The sequence below is a fragment of the Loxodonta africana genome, chromosome 10 (genome assembly GCF_030014295.1).
Source record: "Loxodonta africana isolate mLoxAfr1 chromosome 10, mLoxAfr1.hap2, whole genome shotgun sequence".
NCBI lineage: Eukaryota > Metazoa > Chordata > Mammalia > Proboscidea > Elephantidae > Loxodonta > Loxodonta africana.
The window spans coordinates 11,326,449-11,349,434 of record NC_087351.1 but is presented as its reverse complement, the minus strand read 5'-3'; the positions used below and the strand labels follow the sequence as shown (position 1 = coordinate 11,349,434).

Genomic DNA, 22,986 nt, shown 5'->3' with positions numbered 1-22,986 from the left:
ATCCATTATCTTACCACAGTGGGTTCTTAAAACATAATTGAAAATGATTTGGCTGCTCTGGAAAATAGTGTGGCAGTTTCTTAAAAACCTAACCATATTTACCGTATGTTCTGGATTGAATTGTGCCCCCCCAAAAATGTGTGTCAACTTGGCTAGTCCATGATTCTCAGTATTGTGTGATTGTCCACCATTTTGCCATCTGAGGTGACTTTCCCATGTGTTGTAAATCCTACATCTATGATGTTAATGAGGTTGGATTAGTGGCAGTTATGTTAATGGGCAGGATTCAGTCCATAAGATTAGGTTGTATCTTAAGTCAGTCTCTGTTGAGATATAAAAGAGAGAAGAGAGCAGAAAGACAAGGGGACCTCAAACCACCAAGAAAGCAGTGCTGGGAGCAGAGCGTGTCCTTTGGACCCAGGGTTTCTGCACAGAGAAGCTCTTAGGCCAGGGGAAGATTGATGACAAGGACCTTCCTCCAGAGCCAACAGAGAGAGAAAGCCTTCCCTTGGAGCTGACATCCTGAATTCAGACTTCTAGGCTACTAGACCGTGAGGGAATAAACTTCTGTTCGTTTAAGCCACCCACTTGTGGTATTTCTGTTATAGCAGCACTAGGGAACTAAGACACCATACAATTTAGCATTCTCACTTCTGGGCATTTATCCCAGAGAAATGAAAATTGAGGTCCACATAAAAACCTGTATGTGATTATTCATAACAGCTTTATTTGTAATAGACAAAAATTGGAATTGACTAAAATGTCCTACAGTGGATGAATGCTTAAACAAACTAGAGTACATTTATGCCATGAAATACTAATCAGCAATAAAAAGAAATGAGCTCTTAATACATACAACCGGACATTATGCTGAGTAAAAAAGATCTCAAAAGGTTATATGCTATATGATTCCATTTATATAACATTTTTAAAATAACAAAATTACAGAGATGGAGAACAAATGAGTGGTTGCCAAGGGCTGGGGTGGTGTGGGTAGGGGCGGGGCGTGGGCGTGACTGTAAAGTGATGGGGGAATAGCTCTGTATACTGGTTACGTGCATGAGTCTATGTACACATGCGATAAAATGACAGAACTGTACGTTCATATTGTACCAATGTCAGTTTCCTAGTTTTGATACTGTGTTTTAGTTGTATAAACTGTACCCGTTGGGGGAAATTGAGTGAAGGGTACATGGGACCTCTCTGCTATCTTTGTAACTTTCTGTGAACCTATAATTATTTCAAAATAAAAAGTTTTTAAAAATTATTCTTTAGGGATTGTTTTGGTATTTATCATAGTTTGCTACTCAGTGCTGCTTTTGACAAGCATGAATCTGCCTGTCGTGCTCAAAGTAAACTTTCTCTTGAGGTAGACAAGAGAACCCATTCATAGTGGTTTTATTTCTGTTGCATTTTATAATTAAGAGAAACCTGTTAAAAGCAAGAACTGAGACACAGTGGTTCTTCGTTTATGAAGCCCTGACTTTTGTAAGGCCTTGTTTAAATTGAGTGGTAAGCCTTAATTTTAGCCATATTTTGGTATGTTCTTATTGTGTTTTGTCTGCTTGCTCCTAAACGGTAACCACAGTTCTGAGGCCTGTGTAGTATCTGCCATCCTATGGGAGCTGGATAAGCATTGATAACTTTTGGTTCGACTCTCTAAAACAATTAATTCTTAAAGTAGTGAGAGCTTTCTTCTAGTAAGATTTTGAAAAGACTTGTTATTAAGCAATGTTTAACTCAAACTTTAAAACTTCTACAAGTTGTTATTCTGTATACCAACTAAGATGACTATTCTTGTGCAAATTTAAAATGAGCAAAACCATAATTTACTTTTAATTCTTTTCGGGGAAAAGTGTGTAGAAATAATTTAATCAAAATTTTCCCTTTGCATTTATGATCAAGCTCAAAGTGTATATGAGTAAAAAAGGTAATTATGAGGAAAACTACATATTCTTTAATAAAATGAAAACTTAATTTTTTTTTCAGATAAAACTACAGAACAACATATCATACCAGATGGCAGACATACATCATTTAAAGGGTAAGAAACTTAGTTACATATTAAAGGCAATTAAAAAAAAAGTTGCCATCAAATTGATCCTAACTCAACGGTGACCCCATGTGTGTCAGAGTAGAGCTGTGCTCCATAGTGTTTTCAGTGGCTGAGTTTTTGGAAGTAGACCACTTTCTTCCAAAGTGTGCCTAGGTGGATTTGAAGCTCCGTCCTTTTGATTAGGAGCCAAGCTCTTTAACCATTTGTGCCCAGGGACTCAAAAGATAAACAAAGAGTCACTTAATGTCTAAAACCCTCAAGAATTAAGATATAGTAGGTTAGACAGCTGAATGAAATAAGATTTTCACACAAAATTCCTCTGATGACAAAACGTTTATCATTTTGTCTTAAGGTTTAATTTAGAAAATGACTTACTCTTGCTTTGTATATAATAAGTACAAGTTGAAATTCGAGAGCTGCACTTTAATCTTGTACTGTAGACAGATGCAATGAAATGTTGTTAAAAGAATTCTCAAAGAAAATTGAGCTATGGTTTCAGAAGCCATCAGACTCCTAGGGAAAAGATGAGGGTAACCCCTCTCCTGTGTCCAGTCTGCTAGAATAGTTTGTTCAAGCCTAGGGCTGCTTTGGACAGGTCTTATAGCTTAATGCTTTAGATACCCTGGAAACCAAAAAAGGAAGAAACCTTGAGATTGATAGAAAGAAACACACACGTATACATATAATACATACACACACACGTGATATATACATACACACAATACATATATATATACACGCACATATAATATATACGTACACATACATATATATACACACACATATAATGTATACACACACATATATGTATGTATATATGTGTGTGTGTATATATATATATAAAACACACACGTGCTTATTTTTTAGATTCACTTAGATGAAGTGATAGGAGGTGAACTAAAGCTTTTATGAGAAAAAAGCAGGTCAGGAGAACAAGCTCTGTGCTCTATCTATACCACTTCACACTACTGTTAGCCTTTGGAATTTGGGGACTGAGGAAAACCCCTTTTCTCTCTCATGCCCTTTGGTTAGCCTACTGTGTATTTTTAAACTTTAGCATGTATTGGCTTTAAGTTTATAACTGTGTAATACATGCTGTCTAATTTTGTAAATATCCTTTTATTCCATAACCATTTTGAACCTTTTTAGATCCAAAACAACCAAACCCAGTGCCGTCGAGTTGATTCCGACTCATAGCGACCCTATAGGACAGAGTAGAACTGCCCCATAGAGTTTCCGAGGAGTGCCTGGTGGATTCGAACTGCCTACCCTTTGGTTAGCAGCCATAGCACTGAATCACTACACCACCAGAGTTTCCCCTCTTTAGATAAAATTAGATAACCTATTTTTATCACCCTCTTGAAGAAGCCAACCTGAACTGGGATTGTAATTTAGGAAAGTTTTATCCCTCTCCTAAAAAAACCATTAAAGAAGTATTATTGGTATGTTGTAACTCTAATATAAAATTTATTAATTTTGTACTATCTATGATTTGGAACAGCTTTGATTTCCTATTAGAAATGCTTCCTCAAGGAACCCCAGAAGAGATGGCCCCTGGACTCTCTGTTAGCCGAACACTAAAACCATTCCTGAAGCCAACTCTTCAGACAAAGATTAGACTGGACTATAAGCAAATGATACTGGTGAGGAGTGAGCTTCTTGGCTCAAGTAGACACAGGAGACTCTGGGGGCAGCTCCTGTCTAGAGGCGAGATGAGAAGGCCGAAGGGGACAGGAGCTGGCTTAATGGATACGGAGAATACAGGGTGGAGAGAAGGAGAATGCTGTCTCGTTAGGGGGAGAGCAACTAGGGTCACATAACCATGTGTGTATAAGTTTTTATATGAGCAACTGACGTGAGTTGTAAACTTTCACTTAAAGCACAATAAAAAATAAAAAGAATTGCGTCCTCAGTGGCCACGTTTGCTTTTGTTGTCTTCAGGCCCACTTTCTGCTCTTCTGACTGGTAGGAGTACATTAGAATGACACAGAAGTTGCACATTGTCAGTGCTGCTTCCAGCTTACAATTTTTACAAATGTTGCCACTTGCCGTTTGCACAATGACAATGTCTGCTTGTCAAAGTATATTTTTTATTAAATAGTAATAGATCAGCAGAATAAAAAGACCTGTGACTTCTGCTAAGATTTGTCATAGAAAATGGCAACCTTTGTTATTGAGTAATAATTTTTATTGGACTCTATGTGTTGAAGTAGATCTTGAGATGTCTTGAAACATTGTATGATACCGCAGCAGAGAAAAAGATTCTGAACTGGTAACTGTACAACTTTTGGGTTTTTAGTGCACTTACTGAAACTTGGTCTCTTAAGATTGAATTTCATTCATGTGACTTTCATGCCTTGGGGAATTATTTCTACTGAAGCAAACCTGTTGACAAGTTGATTATAAAATTCAGATTTGACTATTTTCATTGAAAATAATACCTGATATAATAGAATTAATAGACACTAAGACCCCTTAAAGTAACCTTATGATGGCTGATATTTTCTTGGGAATAATAGTTGTTTTTTAATTCCTGAGACTGTAAGTTGACATTCTAGTATACACTGATTTATTTTGAATGGCTCACCTTATTTTTATGCCTACTATGGAAAGAAAATTTGAAGTCAAAATTTTCCAGAGATAGACATATGTTTTTGCTTTAAAACCTAGTTCTTTTCTTAACTATATCCCTAATCTTTTAAAGATAAATCGAGAGAGAATGTGATTTAAAATAAAAAGGAAACCAGAGTTTTGTGCCCATAGCTGGTATATCTGAAAAGTATGGCATTTGCTCCCTCCATGGTTTTCCCCAATGTTCCTTCCCTGGTGCCACGTTCAGAGACTGAGCAGCCTGCCCAGCAAACCGTGAGCCGGATCCCACGCGCACGCGTTACTCTGTGGGCCCCGCGCCGGAGACCTGGGGAGCCGCACCGGGCTCAGTACCAGCGGGCTCAGACAGGGAACGCGCGGCGACCGTTGAAAGGAAAACCGCGAGACGGGAAAATTTTGCCTTTACTTTTGCCTTCTGGTTTGCTTACTTTTTCTCCGTTTAGGTCTTCGTTTTGACCAATTGATGGCACCAGTTACCTCCTTGCTTTTTAATCCTTTCCCTGCTTTTTAATCTTTCTAAACAGGAAAGACTCTGATATTTTACACGGACTAAAACCTGTTCATAACCCATGGCCGTGGAGTCAATCCTGACTCATAGCGACCCTACAGAACAGTGGAACTGCCCCACAGGGTTTCCAAGGAGCAGCCGGGGGGTTTGAACTGCCAGCCTTTTGGTTAGCACCCAAACACTTAACCACTGAGCTACTCATTCATAGTAATATTTTATTTACTTATTTTTTGTCAATTGTATTTTAAGCCCTTTATCTCCAGTTAGAAATGAAAAAGGGATTTCAAATATTGTCAGTGGGAAGTTTTGTGGGGAGGCAAAGAGGCCATCCCAAATCTTAAATCACACTAAGCCTTAGGGTTATTCTGAAGGTAAATTTAGCTACTTCAGTTATTTTATGGTGTGGGTGAAAAAGAGGCCTGAATCCGAAGGGACTGTAATCTTTCTCTTCCCTTTTTTTCCTGAGAAGAATGCCCCCTCAAGATCACCAGTTGGAGTCCATTGATTGGTAAATTGCGGTAACTTTCAGATCTAGAACCTATTCAGGCTAATTCCACCCCTTAGCTACAAGGCTTTTTGTTGTTGCCTCCTGTTGGGACCTCTGTGTCATTATCATCGATAGCTGGGCCAGAGTTCTGCTGTCTCCAGCACTCTGTATCTTAGGGGTTGGCAGCAGGGATCAGGTAGCAAGCTGAATGCGCGGTTCAGGGCCGCCTGGTCTGAGATCCGTTACTTTTATCTGGGGTAGAGGTGAGGGCTGAGAAAACTATGGAGATCAACTATAAAAAAAAAAAAATGTGTGTGTATATATATATATATACACTAGAGAATTAATAGCATAAGAAGAAAATTTAAAATGTGGCTTGAATATGAAAAGTTAATATTAACTACAAGTGTTTTATGTGAATTCCTTACTTTTTGTACCTGATTATTATACTATATATTGTTAAACTTTTTATTTATATGTATCAGCAAACGTTCATTGTGACTTTTAAATTCAGATTCCTTGTCGTTGCCACAGTTACAACTCCACAATAAAACTTAGAAAGTAGAGAAAAAAGAAAAATCTCAGAATCCCACCACCAAACGTAATCACTGGTAGCACTTTGATACATTTTTATTCTAGTCTGGTTTTTTACACAGGTATAATTATAAATATATGTTTATATCTGCTTTTTAAAAACTTATGTCCCAAGCGTTTCAGAAGTACCTTTAAAGTAATAAGACTAATTCTATACGCTTTCCTTAAGGAGTAGGTGTCTTAGCTGGTGGTGTCTAACGTTGGTACATTATGGTTAGATATTATATTTTAGTCTTAATAGCTGTTGCTTCTGCTATATAGATCACTCTTCCTATTTATAAAAATTAGAACTTCAATCACTACTACTTTTGTTTAACTGCTAAGGCTGTTAGCTACTTTTTTAGTCACCTGTCCAAGAAGCTGACATTTACTCTTCTCTGCCTGAATTTCTTCTGTCTGTAGGCTCAGTGATGATGGAGCAAAATCTAGAAAATGAGGGGCCAGTGATTATGGATTAAATGTTTACAAAAGGGCATCTGGCTCGGGTTTTCATTTACTCTTCATCCTCGAATTTCATTTTATTAGTTACAACTAAAAGCTTTCAGCCCTGGTCCACAAATTATGAGCTTGGAAAATTGAATTTTGGTATATGTGAACTTCTGTCAGCAGCAGAACTAGAAATGAGATCTAAAGTGATCAGCACCTAAGTTGGAAGTTAAATGTGATTTAAAAGGAAAAAGAAATCTTGAATTTTGTACCCCTAGCCAGCATATCTAAAAAGTATGGAATTTCCTATTTCTGCAAAGCAGGCAGGTATCAAGAGATAGGTCGTTTTTTTGTACCATCTCCACGACGTGTATGTATGTCTGCGTAATGTGGAAAACTGTGTATTTTTTTTTATATTTCAGATTGATCCGAAAGCCACTGAGGCAATATTGTTTTTAAAATAAATTTTATTGCCCATGAAAGTATTATAAAAGGCAATTAAATGTGATACTAATTACATAATTTAATTTTTTTTTTTTTAAGAGTATAAGTAAAGGAACTGAGGAGGGTATATAATTTTTCAATACCCATACGTTCTCAATAGGAAGCATTTGAGTGAGTAAACTTTATTCCTTTGGTTCTTACCTTGTGTGGCTAGAGCAACTTGCTGAGCTTCGTCAGGAGTTCCTTCGACAGGAAGACCAGCTTCAGGACTACAGGAAGAACAATACATACCTTGTGAAGCGGTTAGAACATGAGAGGTAAGATGCTAGACGCTACAAATATTTGTGAATCTGAAATATTTGTCCAACTTTTGGACTTAATTCATTTCTTCCTTTCTGGATTCTATTTTCTTTTTCTTCTTTTCTTTCACTTTCTTAGGCCTTTTAAATTTCTTTTCTATTGTCTTTAGATGCTTCTTTGAACTTTTTTTTTTAACATCAGAGTGATTTTTAATATCTTTCTTAAAATTTTTACCTGCTTTAAAAAAGATTATGAGAGATTCAGAGAGCTGTTTTCAAATATATAAAAATGTCTTTGATAGTTTGATGTATCATTTAAGAAGATACAGATAACTTGGGTTCAAAGCATATCTACTGTTCTTCGGGCATGTTTCCGTGTAACCCCACCGCTTCACAAGTCCTTTCTGTTGTTTTGATATGTTAAACATCATGAAAATATCTCTTATAAGGCACGTTGGGGCTGCCTGTGTTGTCGGGTTCATTGTGAGACAGAAAATCTTACGTGCTCTGAGTTTTATCAAATTAGATGTGGCAAAGACTAAAAGAAGATTCTGTGGTTGTCTTGGAGGGGCATCTAGGAAATGAAGCCAGCCCTGGAAGATGTCCCGAGAATAGTCGGGGGACTAAGTGCCAGCTGCTTCTGCTCTGCACTTCTGCCCCTGCTGACATCTCTGCCCTCAGCTGGTGATGAGGTTGGGGGACCTCTTAGCCCCTTTTCAGTGATTACTCTTTATAAACCTTTGTTATATCTTTAATCAATTTTATGGTAAAAGGCATATTTTAGATCTGCATATCAAAAATTAGAAACAATCACCATATTTTAAAGTACCTTTTATCCATCTGTGACTAATTTCTTAGACTCTTAGGTTATCAATATGAATCTACACATATATCTGTGTGTGTGTATATGTATTTTTAACCTGAGTATTCAGTACATTTCCATGTCTGTAGGAGTAAAGATTTAATGTATTTAGAGGTAATATGTTCTTCTAGAGTATTAATGGACCAAAGTTTGTTTAATCTCTTCCAAATGCTAGACCACTGTCTGAGTTTTCCTGTTCTCACTGTTACAACTATCACAACTATAAAAATATGTATGCAAAAAGGGTTTCCACCCACTTATGTTATTTCATTGGTATACATTCTCCAGTGTAAAATTTCTGAGACAGAGTGTTTTATCAGTTTTGTTCTCATAGCATAGATGAAAGAAAGATTGCTTTTCTGAAATGATTTTACTAATTTGTAATATAGATGTTTGCCCATAGCTCTATATTGGTTTTTGTAATTCTAATTTAATTTTACTAGGCTAGGTAGAAGGTATACCATATGTACAGTTGGGAAGTTTAATTGGCATTTTTAATGATGAAACTTAACATTTTTCTATGTATTTATTAATCATTTGTTTCTTTTTGCATGAATGGCCTATTTGTCACCATCTTTATCTGTTCTATTCCTTTACATTTTCTCTTGATGATACTTCATTTCTTCCATTCCTGTTGTCATTTTTATGGCTTAGACTTTTATTACTGTATTTAAAGTACTAACTATTGAATGAACCCTCAGCCTCCGCTCCTTGTCAGCTCTCAGTTCTAGCTTTCCTCCTCCATTACTTTATGTTGGTACTCACGGCTTTTTTGCAGTGTTTTTCTCTCTGTGGTTCAAGTTGGCTTTGATACTTTTTTCTTTAAAAATGCAATTTAGAAAACTAATTGTTTTTGTCTTTCTAATTTCTATTTTCTCAATTATTAGCTTCGTCAGTATTCTCTATCCCCTATGAAAGATTCAGATATTTTTAAATTTTTTCACCGTGAGTGGTTTTTATGTCTGTTCTTTGTCTTTCCCTGCCCTCTTTCCTCTGTTAACTGGGTGTTTTATCTTTGTAAATGTATGGCAACTGCTAGACAACTTTGACGTTCCAGTTCAAGACCCTAAGATCTAAGAGAATGACTTTGTAATTTAGTTTTCAGTGTGGACAACATATCAAGGAGTTAAGAGCACAGCATGAAGAAAATATTAAAAAATTAGCAGACCAGTTTTTGCAAGAACGAAAGGTAATTAAAAAAAAAAAACACTTAAATGTGTTTTTGTTATATAATGTACTTTTATCATAAAATATTATATTTTTAAGTGTTATAACCTGCCTCCTTCCAACAATGATTTGCAGAGGCTTTATTGCTGAGTAAATGAGACACTTGTAAAAATATAATTTCAGCTCTTAAAACTAATTTTGAGCTAAAATATCTGACTTTTTAAAAAATAACCTTTGATGTCAATTTATTTCTCAGATTGTGAAGTGGGTAACTTTAACTGAAAATCAGTTACTTTTTACATATTTGAGAAACAAAAAAATTGAGAAACTTTTTCCTTAATTATCAATCTCTTTATTCAGAGATCCTTTCTTAAAACAAGTGAAATACTAACCAATGTAACCAATTTTGATTTGTAATTTTGGGGGCGGCAGAATGTTAATTTTTCTGTTTAAGTTGATATATATTATGGAAGCCCTGCTAGAAACAGGAGGCATTTATCTGAAGATTACTAGCCATCGAGGACATGATTAATTTTCTTATCCCTTTAATCTCATCTGTCTAGTCATGGTTTACGTTAAGATTTTGGGTTTAAATTAAAGAGAAATTAAATAGTGAAAAATGTTTTGTTCTTTGTTAGCATCTCACTTAAAGGACTTAAAGAGAACCTTAAGGAAACTTGGTTTTCCTTTCTTGGCTATCTCACTGTTTTATAATATGATATTGAAGGCATCGTTTTCTCTGTTTCATTTTTTATATCTACGAGCATAATAGCGACCACCTGTCTACAGTCTGCTTTGAAGAGGATGTGAGGATGGGTTGGGTGGAAGAAGGCAGGCCTGAGTGAGCTCCCATAGTCAGGGCATTGCAGGCAGCCAGAGGTGTTATGAAGACACTGGGAAGATAAAAGCATGTAGTAGAACACAGCAGGAAGGGGAAGAAAGGTTTCCATAGCTGTGGTATCATTGTAAGTCCAGTGCGTAAGTAACAGGGTAAATTTGTTCTTGTCTCTTTTCCCCAAAGATGGCACATGAGAGCTTTCCCTTTTTCCCAGGCAAGGATAGTTGCCTCTCACTCTGCTCTTCTGTACTAGGCTATTTTTACATTATTAGTCAACATCCTCTCTAATCCTTTCCTACCATTCTCCTGCCCTAAATGGAATAGGCCAGACAGGGATAAAAAAACCCAAACCAAACCCATTCCCATTGAGTCGATTCTGGCTCATAGCAACCCTGTAGGACAGAGTAGAACTGCCGCATAGGGTTCCAAGGAACGGCTGGTGGATTTGAACTGCTGACCTTTTCGTTAGCAGCCGTAGCTCTTAACCATTACACCACCAGGGTTTCCAAGATGGAGGTGCCTAATTCTGCTCCCCCGCTTCACTCCCCATTCTTCAGCTGCTATGACAAGCCAATTCTGTGAAATCCAAATTCTTTTTCCATAGGAACAAACTCAATGTTAGCAATATGAAACAAGCATAAGTTGTGTTCAGGTTTCTTTTTTTTTTTTTTTTTTAACCAAGCACCTGCCCATTTTGGAAATTAGAGAAGAGGTTGGTAAACTACAGCCTATAGGCCACATCCAGCTTGCTACTTGATTTTGTACTGTCCACGAATTAAGAATAGTTTTTACATTTTTAAATAGTTCAAAAAATAAAAATAATAATGATATTTTGTGATGTGAAAATTATAAGAAATTCACATTTAATGCCCGTAAATAAAATGTTATTGGGACACAACCATGCTCATTTGTTTACTGCTTTCATGCTGCAAAGACAGAGAAACTGTCATAGACCAGAGGAGACTAAGGAGACCTGAGGACTTAAACATAGTTAGTGTCCTATATTGACCTTGGGACAGAAAAGAAGGCTTAGTGGAAACACTGGTGAAATCTAAATGAAGTCTAAAATTTAGATAATAAAAATGTACTCATGTTGCTTTTTCAGTTTTGACAAATGTACCGTGATAATAGAGCCCTGGTGGTGCAGTGGTTAAGAGCTTAGCTGCTAACCAGAAGGTCAGCGGTTTGAATCCGTGGTAATACAAGATATTAACTTTAGGGAATACTGGGTGAGGTGAACAAGTGAACTCTCTGTATTATCTTTTCAACTTTTCTGTAAATCTAAAATTATTTTAGAGTAAAAGTTTTTATTTAAAAAAAATTAGATGTTCCTCTCACCAAATCACCAATATTATGTATAGAAAACCACCTTATTTTATTAAAAATATTTAATATTGTCCATTCACATAAAGGTACTGTCATTAATAATGCATCAGAGGGACAACATCTTTATGAACTATTTTAGTTGGAAAAATATTTTTAAACAGTAGTTTATTGGCTTTTAATTTTTGTTTAATATTACTTGTTGTATCCACATCTCTAAAATAGTGGAGTACTATAGAAATGTTGCTGTGTGCCATCAAGTTGATTCCAACTCATAGCAACCCTATAAGACAGGGTAGAACTGCCCCTTAGGGTTTCCTAGGCTGTAATCCTTATGGGAGCAGATCGCCAGGTCTTTTCCCCTGAGGAGCCACCGGTGGATTCAAACTACCAACCTTTCCATTAGCAGCCGAGCGCTTAACCATTGTGCCACCAGGGCTCCTCTACTATAGAAATACCCTTATGATATTGTATTACATTGAAAATACATAGAGATACTAAATGGCTGCTCAGGTGTGCCTCATAGATATTCTCATCCTCGGCATGTGCAAAAATTTAAGTTTATCATTTCACTCAACAGTGATTACATTCTCAAAAATTGGTTCTAGCCTACGAAGCTCACTGAAAATGTACAGTGAGGCAGTATAACATGGTGATTCAAAGTGTGAGATCTGGAGTCAGAAAGACCATGGTTTGAATCTCTTTTCTACAGTTCTCTAAATTTGTTCCCTTGGACGAGTTATTTAACTTTTTTAAGCCTCGGTTTTACTTTGTTTTGTTTTTGCCCAAACTATTAATTTATCTCTGCTGTAGGGTACATATGAAAGCAGTTTTAAACTATGAAGCGTGGTACAAGTGATTGTTGCTGATTTTCTGTCAGATACACTGGGAAACCTACCCCTGATTGTCAAAGCTCCCCTTCTTCTCCCTTATTGTGACAAATTCTTGAGATTTGGTGCTTGTTTTTCTAGATTTCCTGTAGATTTTTTAGTACTATTGTTTTTGTAAAATTACTGATAATCACATTGCATAATGCTTTAGAATGTACAAAGCGTTTATATAGGCATTAAATATTAACTAGAGAGACCTATGTAGCAGCCCAAGTGTGTGTTCTTGACTCTTTGCCTTTCCACTTTTCCATTGAAGTGACTCAACCAATATGAGAAACCACCTCACCTGTTGATCAGGCCATTGGTTGCTGAGTCAGGCCTAACCATATACTTGAAGATTCAAGTGTCCAAGGAAATGAAATGGTTAGGAGCAAGTTGGAGGGAGCACTGACCTGTGTATTGCCCTGCCATTACTTGGTATGCTTGGGTAGCCAGTGCACCTGGAAAGAAGTTTGTCTGTTTTTCACCTTTATTGTCTCCTCTTGAGGAAAAGCGTAACAATCCCGATAGCCATCTGTCACACTGGAGGGGGCACCCATGTGCCTGCCTCCTGTCTGCCATCCTGCTTGATTCCAACAAAGGCCTACAGAGAACCCACCCTGTCCACACAGCACACGGGATGATGTCCAACTGTAGGCCTTCACAGTAACCCATGGTACTGAGCAGGCTGTCCTTAAAAATCACTCCATCAGCAGAGCCAAAAAGAATTAGTTCTGCCTAGTATTTTAGACCATTTTCTGTAATTGGGGGCTTTAAAAAGTTTTAGTTATTTTTTGACTTCAGTATAAGGCATAAAAACTTAATGGAAAATAGTATTATATCCCATACTTCCAAGCGTTCAGAACTTGGACCCATGGTACATGCTTTAAAAGATGAACTGTTTCAGAACATTTAATAGTTGTGTCAATGGTTTACCATTTTGAACTGAAAAATCTTTACTAGTAATAACCAAATCTTTATTTAACAGCAGGAGGCCCACAAGAGTCAGTCAAATGATGGGAATGAATTGGGCGTCAATGATCATGAAGTACCTAAAAATATTCCAAAAGTAGCTGAGAATGCTGCAAATAAGAATGAAGAGCCTTCAAGCAATCATAGTCCACATGGCAAAGGTATTATTTTTATTTTGTTTTGTTAATACGATGTTGACTTTTTCCTCACCATTTTGAAGTGAGCATTTTCAGTCATAAAATTGGTTTGGTTTTAGTTCAGTTTGATGTTAGCCTGTATTGTTTCAAATTTGAATCCTTTGATAGAAAAAAAAAAAGAGTAAGTTGTTTTAGTTACACCTATGTTCAAAGCAAAATGACGCGAAGGCGTTCAGTTAGTGTAGCCTGTTGCTTTAGGAATTGATTGCTCCATTCCTTGAACACATTTCTAACTTGTGGAAGGGGAAATATAGAACTATATATTTTTGTTGTTGGCACAGAGCAAATCAAGCGAGGAAGTGATGCAGGGATGCCTGGAATAGAGGAGAATGACCTTGGGAAAGTCGAAGATCTTCCCTCTTGTAAGTAAAAATCATTAGAAAATTCAACCAAAGGGATCATATTATTTTTCATGAGACTTTGATTCTCTTTTGGAGTAAAAGTTGGCAAAAGTCACAGGTATCTGGATAATTGATATTTTTAATTAATTAGCCATTAATTGACAGGGCTTTTTTGATATAGTGTTTATGAAATCTTTTGCTAAAATGTTTAAACATACTTTTTTTTGCCTTGATAGAGTCCACCATATTTAACTTTTTCTTGATGACAGCACTATTGTTTATGACAGTTGTACTATGTTAGAGTCATTTATGCATACTGAAAGTATACATGGTTCATTTCTTAAATACTTAATTTTGGCAGATTGTTGTGGTATTGGTGTCCTTTAATATGGTATAGTAATACCCTTACAGGAACTATTTAGATTTTTAGCACTTAGCTTGTCCTTTCAGTGAATTACCCCACACTTTTGAATAGTTTAATCACTTCTTTTTTCTTCTTCTTTAATACCACTTCTGTTCAGTGTATATCTCTTTCTTCAATAATGAGTCAGCTTTTTATCCCTTTTCACATCGAGTCTATCACCGCTGTCCTCTTATTCCATTTGGTGTCTCGTCTTCATATCTCTTCTTTGTTTTTCTTGCCATTTATTTGTGTCTTCATTTTTATAGGCCCCCTCCCCTGCACCCTGCCACACCCCACCCCAAATTTTTATGGCAGAAAAATCAGAAATAACAGTACATCTTTGCCTCCTCTGACTGTTTCATTCTTTCTCAATCTCAGTGATTGCTTTTGTGTTTATAGGTAGTGTACATGGCTGAAATTGCTGAGTCAGAGGTCCAAATAAATGAAGTATTTTTTCATGTGTATAGCTTGGTTCTCTTTTCACATTTTTTCATGTCTGTATTCTTGTGGGTTTCCCATTCATAGTTTATTCCCCTAAACTAAAGATAAGGACAAGAGCAATAACATAAATTTAAAACTATGACGTAAGTAAGGCAATGAAGTAATCCAGTGATTCCTGGACCAACAGTGTCAACATTACCTGGGAACTTGTTAGAAACGCAAATTCTCAGATCCCACTCCAGACCCACTGAATCAGAAATTTTAGGAATGGGGCCAGCAATCTATTTTTAAACAACCGCTTCAGGTAATTTTGATCTACACTAAAGTTCGAGAACTACTGGCTTAGACGTTAATTAAAGAAATGTTGAGGGCAGTGACTATGTTGTCTTCTTTTGAATTTTTGCAGCACTTATTCTAGTCCTTGACTCACTGAGTTTGAAGCTAATTAATCTCTTTTACATTGCCTTTATTTTATATTTTAAGCTACCTATTCAAAAAATCCACCATGCGTCTGTCAGTTTGTCGTACTGTGGGGGCTTGCGTGTTGCTGTGATAACTGGAAGCTATGCTTCCAGTATTTCAAATACCAGCAGGATCATCCTTGGTGGACAGGCTTCAGTGGAGCTTCCAGAGTAAGACACACTAGGAAGAAGGACCTGACAGTCTACTCCTGAAAAAATTGACCAGTGAAAACTTTATAAATAGCAGTGGAACATTGTCTGATATAGTGCCACAAGATGAGCCCCTCAGTTGGAAGACACTCAAAATATGACCGGGGAAGAGCAGCCTCCTCAAAGTAGAGTTGACCTTAATGACACTGATGCAGTAAAGCTTTTGGGACCTTCATTTGCTGATATGGCACAATTCAAAATGAGAAAAAACAGCTGCAAACATCCAGTAATAATCAGAGCATAAAATGTACAAAGTATGAATTGAGGAAAATTGGAAGTCGTCAAAAATGAAATGGAACGCATAAAGATCAATATCTTAGGCATTAATGAGCTAAAATAGACTGGTATTGTTTGGCCGTTTTGAATCAGACAATCACATGGTCTACTATTCCGGAATGACAAACTGAAGAAGAATGGCGTTGTGCTTGTTGTCAAAAAGAACATTTCAAGACCTATCCTGAAGTACAGTGCTGTCAGTGATAGGATAATATCCATACACCTATAGGGAAGACCAGTTAATATGACTATTATTCAAATTTATGCACGAACCACTAAGGCCAAAGATGAGGAAACTGAAGATTTTTTACCAAGTTATACAGTCTAAAATTGATCAAACGAGCGATCAAGATGCACTGATAATTACTGGTGAATGGAATGCTAAAGTTAGAAACAAAGAACGCTTGATAGTTGGAAAATATGGCCTTGGTGATAGAAATGATGCCGGAGATTGCACGGTAGAATTTTGCAAGACAAATGACTTCTTCATTGCGAATACCTTTTTTCACCAACATAAATGGTGACTATACATGTGGACCTCACCAGATGGAATATATAGGAATCAAATTGACTACATCTGTGGAAAGAGACAATGGAAAAGCTCAATATCATCAGTCAAAACAAGGCCAGGGGCTGACTGTAGAACCGACCATCAATTGATCATATGCAAATTCAAGTTGAAGCTGAAGAAAATTAAACAAGAACACAAGAGCCTAAGTACAACCTTGAGAATATCCCACCTGAATTTAGAGATCATCTCAAGGATAGATTTGACGTATTGAACGCTAATGATCAAAGACCAGATAAGTTATGGGATGACATCAAGGATGTCATATACAAAGAAAGCAAAAGGTCACTAAAAACACAAGAAAGAAAGAAAATACCAAAATGGATGTCAGAAGAGACTGAAGTTTGCCCTTGAACATAGAATAGCTAAAGCGAATGGAAGAATTGATTGAGTAAAAGAGCTGAACAGAAGATTTCAAAGAGCAGCTTGAGAAGACAAAGTAAAGTATTTGTCTTAATTATCTAGTGCTGCTGTAACAGAAATACCTCGAGTGGATAGCTTTAACAAACAGAAATTTATTCGCTCACAGCTTAGGAGACTAGACGTCTGAATTTAGGGCACTAGCTCGAGGGCAAGGCTTTCTCTTTCTGTTGGCTCTGGGGGGAAGATCCTCATCATCAATCTTCCCCTGGACTAGGAGGTTCTCAGCTCAGGAACCCTGGGTCCAAAGGATGTAAATAAGGCTCTTGACTCTTCTTGCTTGGTGCTAACGAGGTTCCTCTGTCTCTCTGCTTGCTTTTCTCTCTTATATTTCAAAAGAGATTGACTTAAGATACAACCTAATCTTGTAGATTGAGTCCTGCCTCATTAACATAACTGCCTCTAATCCTGCCTTATTAACATTTTAGAGGTAGGATTTATAACACATCGGAAAATCATATCAGATGATAAAACGGTGGACAACCACACAATACTGGGAATCATGGCCTAGCCAAGTTGACATACATTTTAGGGGGACATGATTCAATCTATAGCATGAAACAGTAATGAAGTGTGCAAAGACTTGGATTTAGAAAACCAAAAGGGAAGAACATGCTTGGCATTTCTCAAGCTGAAAGAACTGAAGAAAAAATTCAAGCCTCGAGTTGCAATTTTGAAGGATTCTATGAGCAAAATATTGAACGATACAGGAAGCATTAAAAGAAGATGGAAGGAATACACAGAGTCACTGTACCAAAAAAAATTGGTCAATGTTCAGCATTCAGCCATTTCAGGAGGTAGCATATGATCAAGGAAGAACCAATGATATTGAAGGAAGAACTCCAAGCTGCACTGAAGGCATTGGCGAAAAACAAGGCTACAAGAATTGATAGAATACTAACTGAGATGTTTCAACAAATGGATGCATCACTGGTGGTGCTCACTCATTTATGTCAAGAAAGTTGGAAGATAGGAAGATCAGCTGTGTCGATCATAAAAAGTTATGGATAACATTGTGAAGAATGGGAATTCCGGAACACTTAATTGTGCCCATGAAGAACCTGTACATGGACCAAGAGGCAGTGATTCTAACAGAACAAGGAGACACTGTGTAGTTTAAAATCAGGAAAGGTGTGTGTCAGGGTTGTATCCTTTCACCATACTTATTCAGTCTGTATCCTGAGCAAATAATCTGAGAAGCTGGACTATATGAAGAACAGGACGTCAGGATTGGTGGAAGACTCATTAACAACCTGCAATTTATGCAGATGACACAGCCTTGCTTGCTGAAAGTGAAGAGGACTTGAAGCACTTACTAACAGAGATCCAAGACCACACAGCTTTCAGTATGGATTACCCCTCAACATAAAGAAGACAAAAATTCTCACGGCTGAACTAATAAGCAACATCACGATAAAAAGAGAAGATATTGAAGTGGTCAAGAGTTTCATTTTACTTGGATCCTCAATCAACACCCATGGAAGCAGCAGTCAAGAAATCAAATGACATATTGGGCAAATCTGCTGTAAAAGACGTCTCTAAAGTGTTAAAAAGCAAAAAGTCACTTTGAGAACTAGTCTATGCCTGACCTAAGCCATGATGTTTTCAATTGCCTTATATGCATGTGAAAGTTGGATGATAAATAAGGAAACCGAAGAAGAATTGATGCCTTTGAATTATGGTGTTGGTGAAGAATATTGAAGAAGAACGAACAAGTCTGTCTTGGAAGAAATACAGCCAGAGTGCTCCTCGTAAGAAAGGATGGTGAGACCTCATCTTATGTACTTTGGACATGTTGTCAGGAGGGACCAGTCACTGGAGGAGGACATCACGCTTGGTAAGATAGAGGGTTAGCAAAAAAAGAGGACAGCCCTGGATGAGATGGATTGACACAGTGGCTGCAACACTGGCTCAAACATAGTAATTATTATGAAGATGGCGCATTACTGGGCAGTGTTGTGTTGTACATAGGGTCGCTATGAGTCAGAACTGACTCAGTGGCACCTAACAACAACATTAAAACACAAATAATTTTTTTTTACATGCAGAAAAGTGATTTTTACAAAATTTTTATTGTGTTTTAAGTGAAAGTTTAAAAATCAAGTCAGGATCTCCTACAAAAACTTACAGACACCTTTCTATATACTCCTAATTGCTCTCCTCCTAATGAGACAGCACACTCCTTCCCTCCACTTTCTATTTTCGTGTCCCCTCCGCCAGCTTCTGACCCCCTCTGCTTTCTCATCTCCCCTCCAGACAGGACATGCCAACATAGTCTCATGTGTCTACTTGATCCAAGATGCTCATTCTTCACCAGTATCATTTTCTACCCATAGTCCAGTCCAATCCTTGTCTGAAGAGTTAGCTTTGGGAATGGTTCCTGTCTTGGGCTAACAGAAGGTCTGGGGACCATGACCTCCAGGGTCCTTCTAGTCACAGTCAGACCATTAAGTCTGGTCTTTTTACAAGAATTTGGGCTCTGTACCCCACTGCTCTCCTGCTCCCTCAGGGGTTCTCTGTTGTGCTCCCTGTCAGGGCAGTCATCGCTTGTAGCCAGGCACTGTCTAGTTCTTCTGGTCTCAGGCTGATGTAGTCTCTGGCTTATGTGGTCCTTTCTGTCTCTTGGGCTCATAATTACCTAGTGTTTTTGTTCTCCATTCTCCTTTGCTCCAGGTGGGTTGAGACGCATTGATGCATCTTAGATGGCTGCTTGCTAGTGTTTAAGACCCCAGAAACCACTCTCCAAAGTGGAATGCAAATGTTTTCTTAGGATTTTATTATGCCAATTGACTTAGATGTCCCCTGAAACCATGGTCCCCAAACCCTCACCCCTGCTGTGCTGTCCTTCGAAGCATTCAGTATATTCAGGAAACTTCTTTGCTTTCAGTTTGGTCTAGTTGTGCTGACCTTTCCTGTATTGTATGTTGTCTTTCCCCTCACCTAAAATAATTCTTATCAGCTATCTAATTAGTGAAAACAACTCTTCCTCCTTCCTGCCCCCCCCTTCTTGTAACCATCAAAGAATATTTTCTTCTCTGTTTAAACTATTTCTCGAGTTATTATAATAGTGGTCTCATACAATATTTGTCCTTTTGCAACTGACTAATTTCACTCAGCATAATGCCTTCCAGGTTCCTCCATGTTATGAAATGTCTCATGGATTCATCACTGTTCTTTATCAATGCATAGTATTCCATTGTGTGAATATACCATGATTTATTTATCCATTCATCTGTTGATGGGTACCCTGGTTGCTTCTGTCTTTTTGCTGTTGTAAACAGTGCTGCAATAAGCATGGGTGTGCGTGTATCCATTCATGTAAAGGCTCTTATTTCTCTAGGACATATTCCAAGGAGTGGGATTGCTGGATCATATGGTAACTCTATTTCTATTTTTTTAAGGAAGTGCCAAATCGATTTCCAAAGTGGTTGTACCATTTTACATTCCCACCAGCAGTGTAGAAGTGTTCCAGTCTTGCTACAACCTTTCCAACATTTATTATTTTGTGTGTTTTGGACTAATGCCACCCATGTTGGAGTGAGATGGATGGAATCTCATTGTAGTTGTAATTCGCATTTGTCTAATGGCTAATGATCATGAGCAGTTCCTCATGTATCTGTTAGCTACCTGAATGTCTTCTTTAGTGAACTGCCTGTTCATATCCTTTACCCATTTTTTAATTGGATTGTTTGTCTTTTTGTAGTTGAGTTTTTGCAGTATCATGTAGATTTTAGAGATCAGATGCTGTTCAGAAATGTCATAGCTGAAAATTTTTCACAGTCTGTAGGTAATCTTTTTACTCTTTTGGTGAAGTCTTTGGATGAGCATAGGTATTTGATATTTAGGAGCTCCCAGTTTCTCTTCTGCATTGTTAGTAATGTTTTGTGTACTGTTTATGCAATGTATTAGGGCTCCTAGCATTGTCCTTATTTTTTCTACCATGATCTTTATCATTTTAGATTTTGTATTTTGGTCTTTGATCCATTTTGAGTTACTTCTTGTGCATGGTGTGAGATATGAGTCTTGTTTCATTTTTTTGCAAATGGATAGCCATTTATGCCAGCACCGTTTGTTTAAAGAGACTGTTTTTTCCCCATTTAACTGACTTTGGGCCTTTGTCAAATATCAACTGCTCATATGTGGATGGATTTATGTCTGGATTCTCAATTCTGTTCCATTGGTCTATGGATCTGTTGTTGTACCAGTACCAGGCTGTTTTGACTACTGTGGCGGTATAATAGGTTCTAAAATCAGGTACAGTAAGGCCTCCCACTTTGTTCTTCTTTTTTAGTAATGCTTTACTTATCCAGGGACTCTTTCCCTTCCATATGAGCTTGGTGATTTGTTTCTCCATCTTGTTAAAAAATGTCGTTGGAATTTGGATCAGAATTACATTGTATCTGTAGAAGGCTTTTGATAGAATAAACATTTTTACAATGCTAAGTCTTCCTATCCAGGAGCAAGGTATGTTTTTCCACTTATGTAGGTCTCTTTTGGTTTCTTACAGTAGTGTCTTGTAGTTTTCTTTGTATAGGTCTTTCACGTCTCTGGTAAGATTTATTGGGGCTATTGGGGCACTGTAAATGGTATTGATTTGGTAATTTCCTCCTTGATGTTCTTTTTGTTGGTGTAGAGGAATCCAACTGATTTTTGTGTGTTTTTCTTGTATCCTTATACTCTGCTGAACTCTTCTATTAGTTTCAGTAGTTTACTTGAGGATTCCTTAGAGTTTTCTGTGTATAAGATCATGTCATCTTCAAACAGAGATAGTTTTACTTCTTGCTTACCAATCTGAATGCGCTTTATTTCTTTATCTAGCCTAATTGCCCTGGCTAGGACCTTCATTCAGCACAATGTTGAATAAGAGTGGTGATAAAGGGCATCCTTGTCTTGTTCCTGATCTCAAGGGGAATGCTTTCACACTGTCTCCAATTAGGATGGTGTTGGCTATTGGCTTTGTATAAATGCCCTTCATTATGTTGAAAAATTTTCCTTCTATTCCTATTTTGCTAAGAGTTTTTATCATGAATGAGTGTTGAACTTTATCAAATGCCTTTTCTGCATCAATTGATGAGATCGTGTGGTTCTTGTCTTTTGTTTTATTGATATGATGGATTACATTAATTGTTTTTCTAATGTTGAACCATCCCTGCATACCTGGTATGAATCCCACTTGGTCATGGTGAATTATTTTTTTGATATGTTGTTGAATTCTATTGGCTAGAATTTTGTTGAGGATTTTTGCATCTAAGTTCATGAGGGATATAGGTCTGTAATTTTCTTTTTTTGTGGTGTCTTTGTCTGGTTTTGGAAACCCTGGTAGCATAGTGGTTAAGTGCCACAGCTGCTAACCAAAAGGTTGGTAGTTCGAATCCACCAGGCGCTCCTTGGAAACCATGTGGGGCAGTTCTGCTCTGTCCTGTAGGGTTGCTATGAGTCCGAATTGACTTGACAGCAATGGGTTTGTTTGTTTGTTTGTTTTTTACCTGGTTTTGGTATCAGAGATATACTGGCTTCATAGAATGAGTTTGGGCATATTCAGTCCTTTTCTATGCTCTGAAATACCTATAGTAGTAGTGGTGTTAACTCTTCTCTGAATGTTTCGTAGAACTCTGCAGTGAAGCCATCCGGGCCACGGCTTTTTTTTGTTGGGAGTTTTTTGACTACCTTTTCAATCTCTTCTTTTGTTATGGGTCTATTTAGTTGTTCTACCTCTGTTTGTGTTAGTTTAGATAGGTAGTGTGTTTCTAGGAATTCATCCATTTCTTCTAGGTTTTCAAATTTGTTAGAGTATAGTTTTTCATAGTAATCGGATATGATTCTTTTAATTTCAGTTGGGTCTGTTGTAATATCACCCATCTCATTTCTTTTTCAGGTTATTTGCTTCCTCTCCTGTTTTTCTTTTGTCACTTTGGCCAATGGTTTATCAATTTTGTTTAGTTTTTCAAAGAACCAGCTTTTGGTCTTGTTAACTCCTTCAATTGTTTTTCTGTTTTCTGTTTCATTTAATTCTGCTCTATGTTTTATTATTTCTTCTGGTGCCTGAGGGTTTCTTTTGTTGCTCTCTTTCTATTTGTTGAAGTTGTAGGGATAATTCTTTGATTTTGGCCCTTTCTTCTTTTTGTATAGGTGCATTTATTGATATAAATTGACCTCTGAGCACTGCTTTCGCTGTGTCCCAAAGGTTCTGATAGGAAGTGTTTTCATTCTCATT

At 37.2% G+C, this 22,986-nt stretch overlaps 1 protein-coding gene across 4 annotated transcripts in view; it reads left to right on the top strand.

The window, feature by feature from the left end:
* GOLM2 (golgi membrane protein 2) overlaps positions 1-22,986 on the top strand; it is a 103,466-nt gene that overhangs the window by 17,611 nt on the left and 62,869 nt on the right. For 2 of the 4 annotated variants that reach the window (XM_023539093.2, XM_023539092.2), the window contains exons 2-6: positions 1,990-2,044; positions 7,340-7,442; positions 9,385-9,475; positions 13,475-13,616; positions 13,934-14,014. In XM_023539093.2, coding sequence (XP_023394861.2) covers positions 1,990-2,044; positions 7,340-7,442; positions 9,385-9,475; positions 13,475-13,616; positions 13,934-14,014 — 472 coding nt within the window. Of the gene's footprint in view, positions 1-1,989; positions 2,045-7,339; positions 7,443-9,384; positions 9,476-13,471; positions 13,617-13,933; positions 14,015-22,986 lie in introns of all 4 variants that reach the window. The other 2 variants (XM_003420162.4, XM_003420161.4) reach the window with 1 other exon arrangement.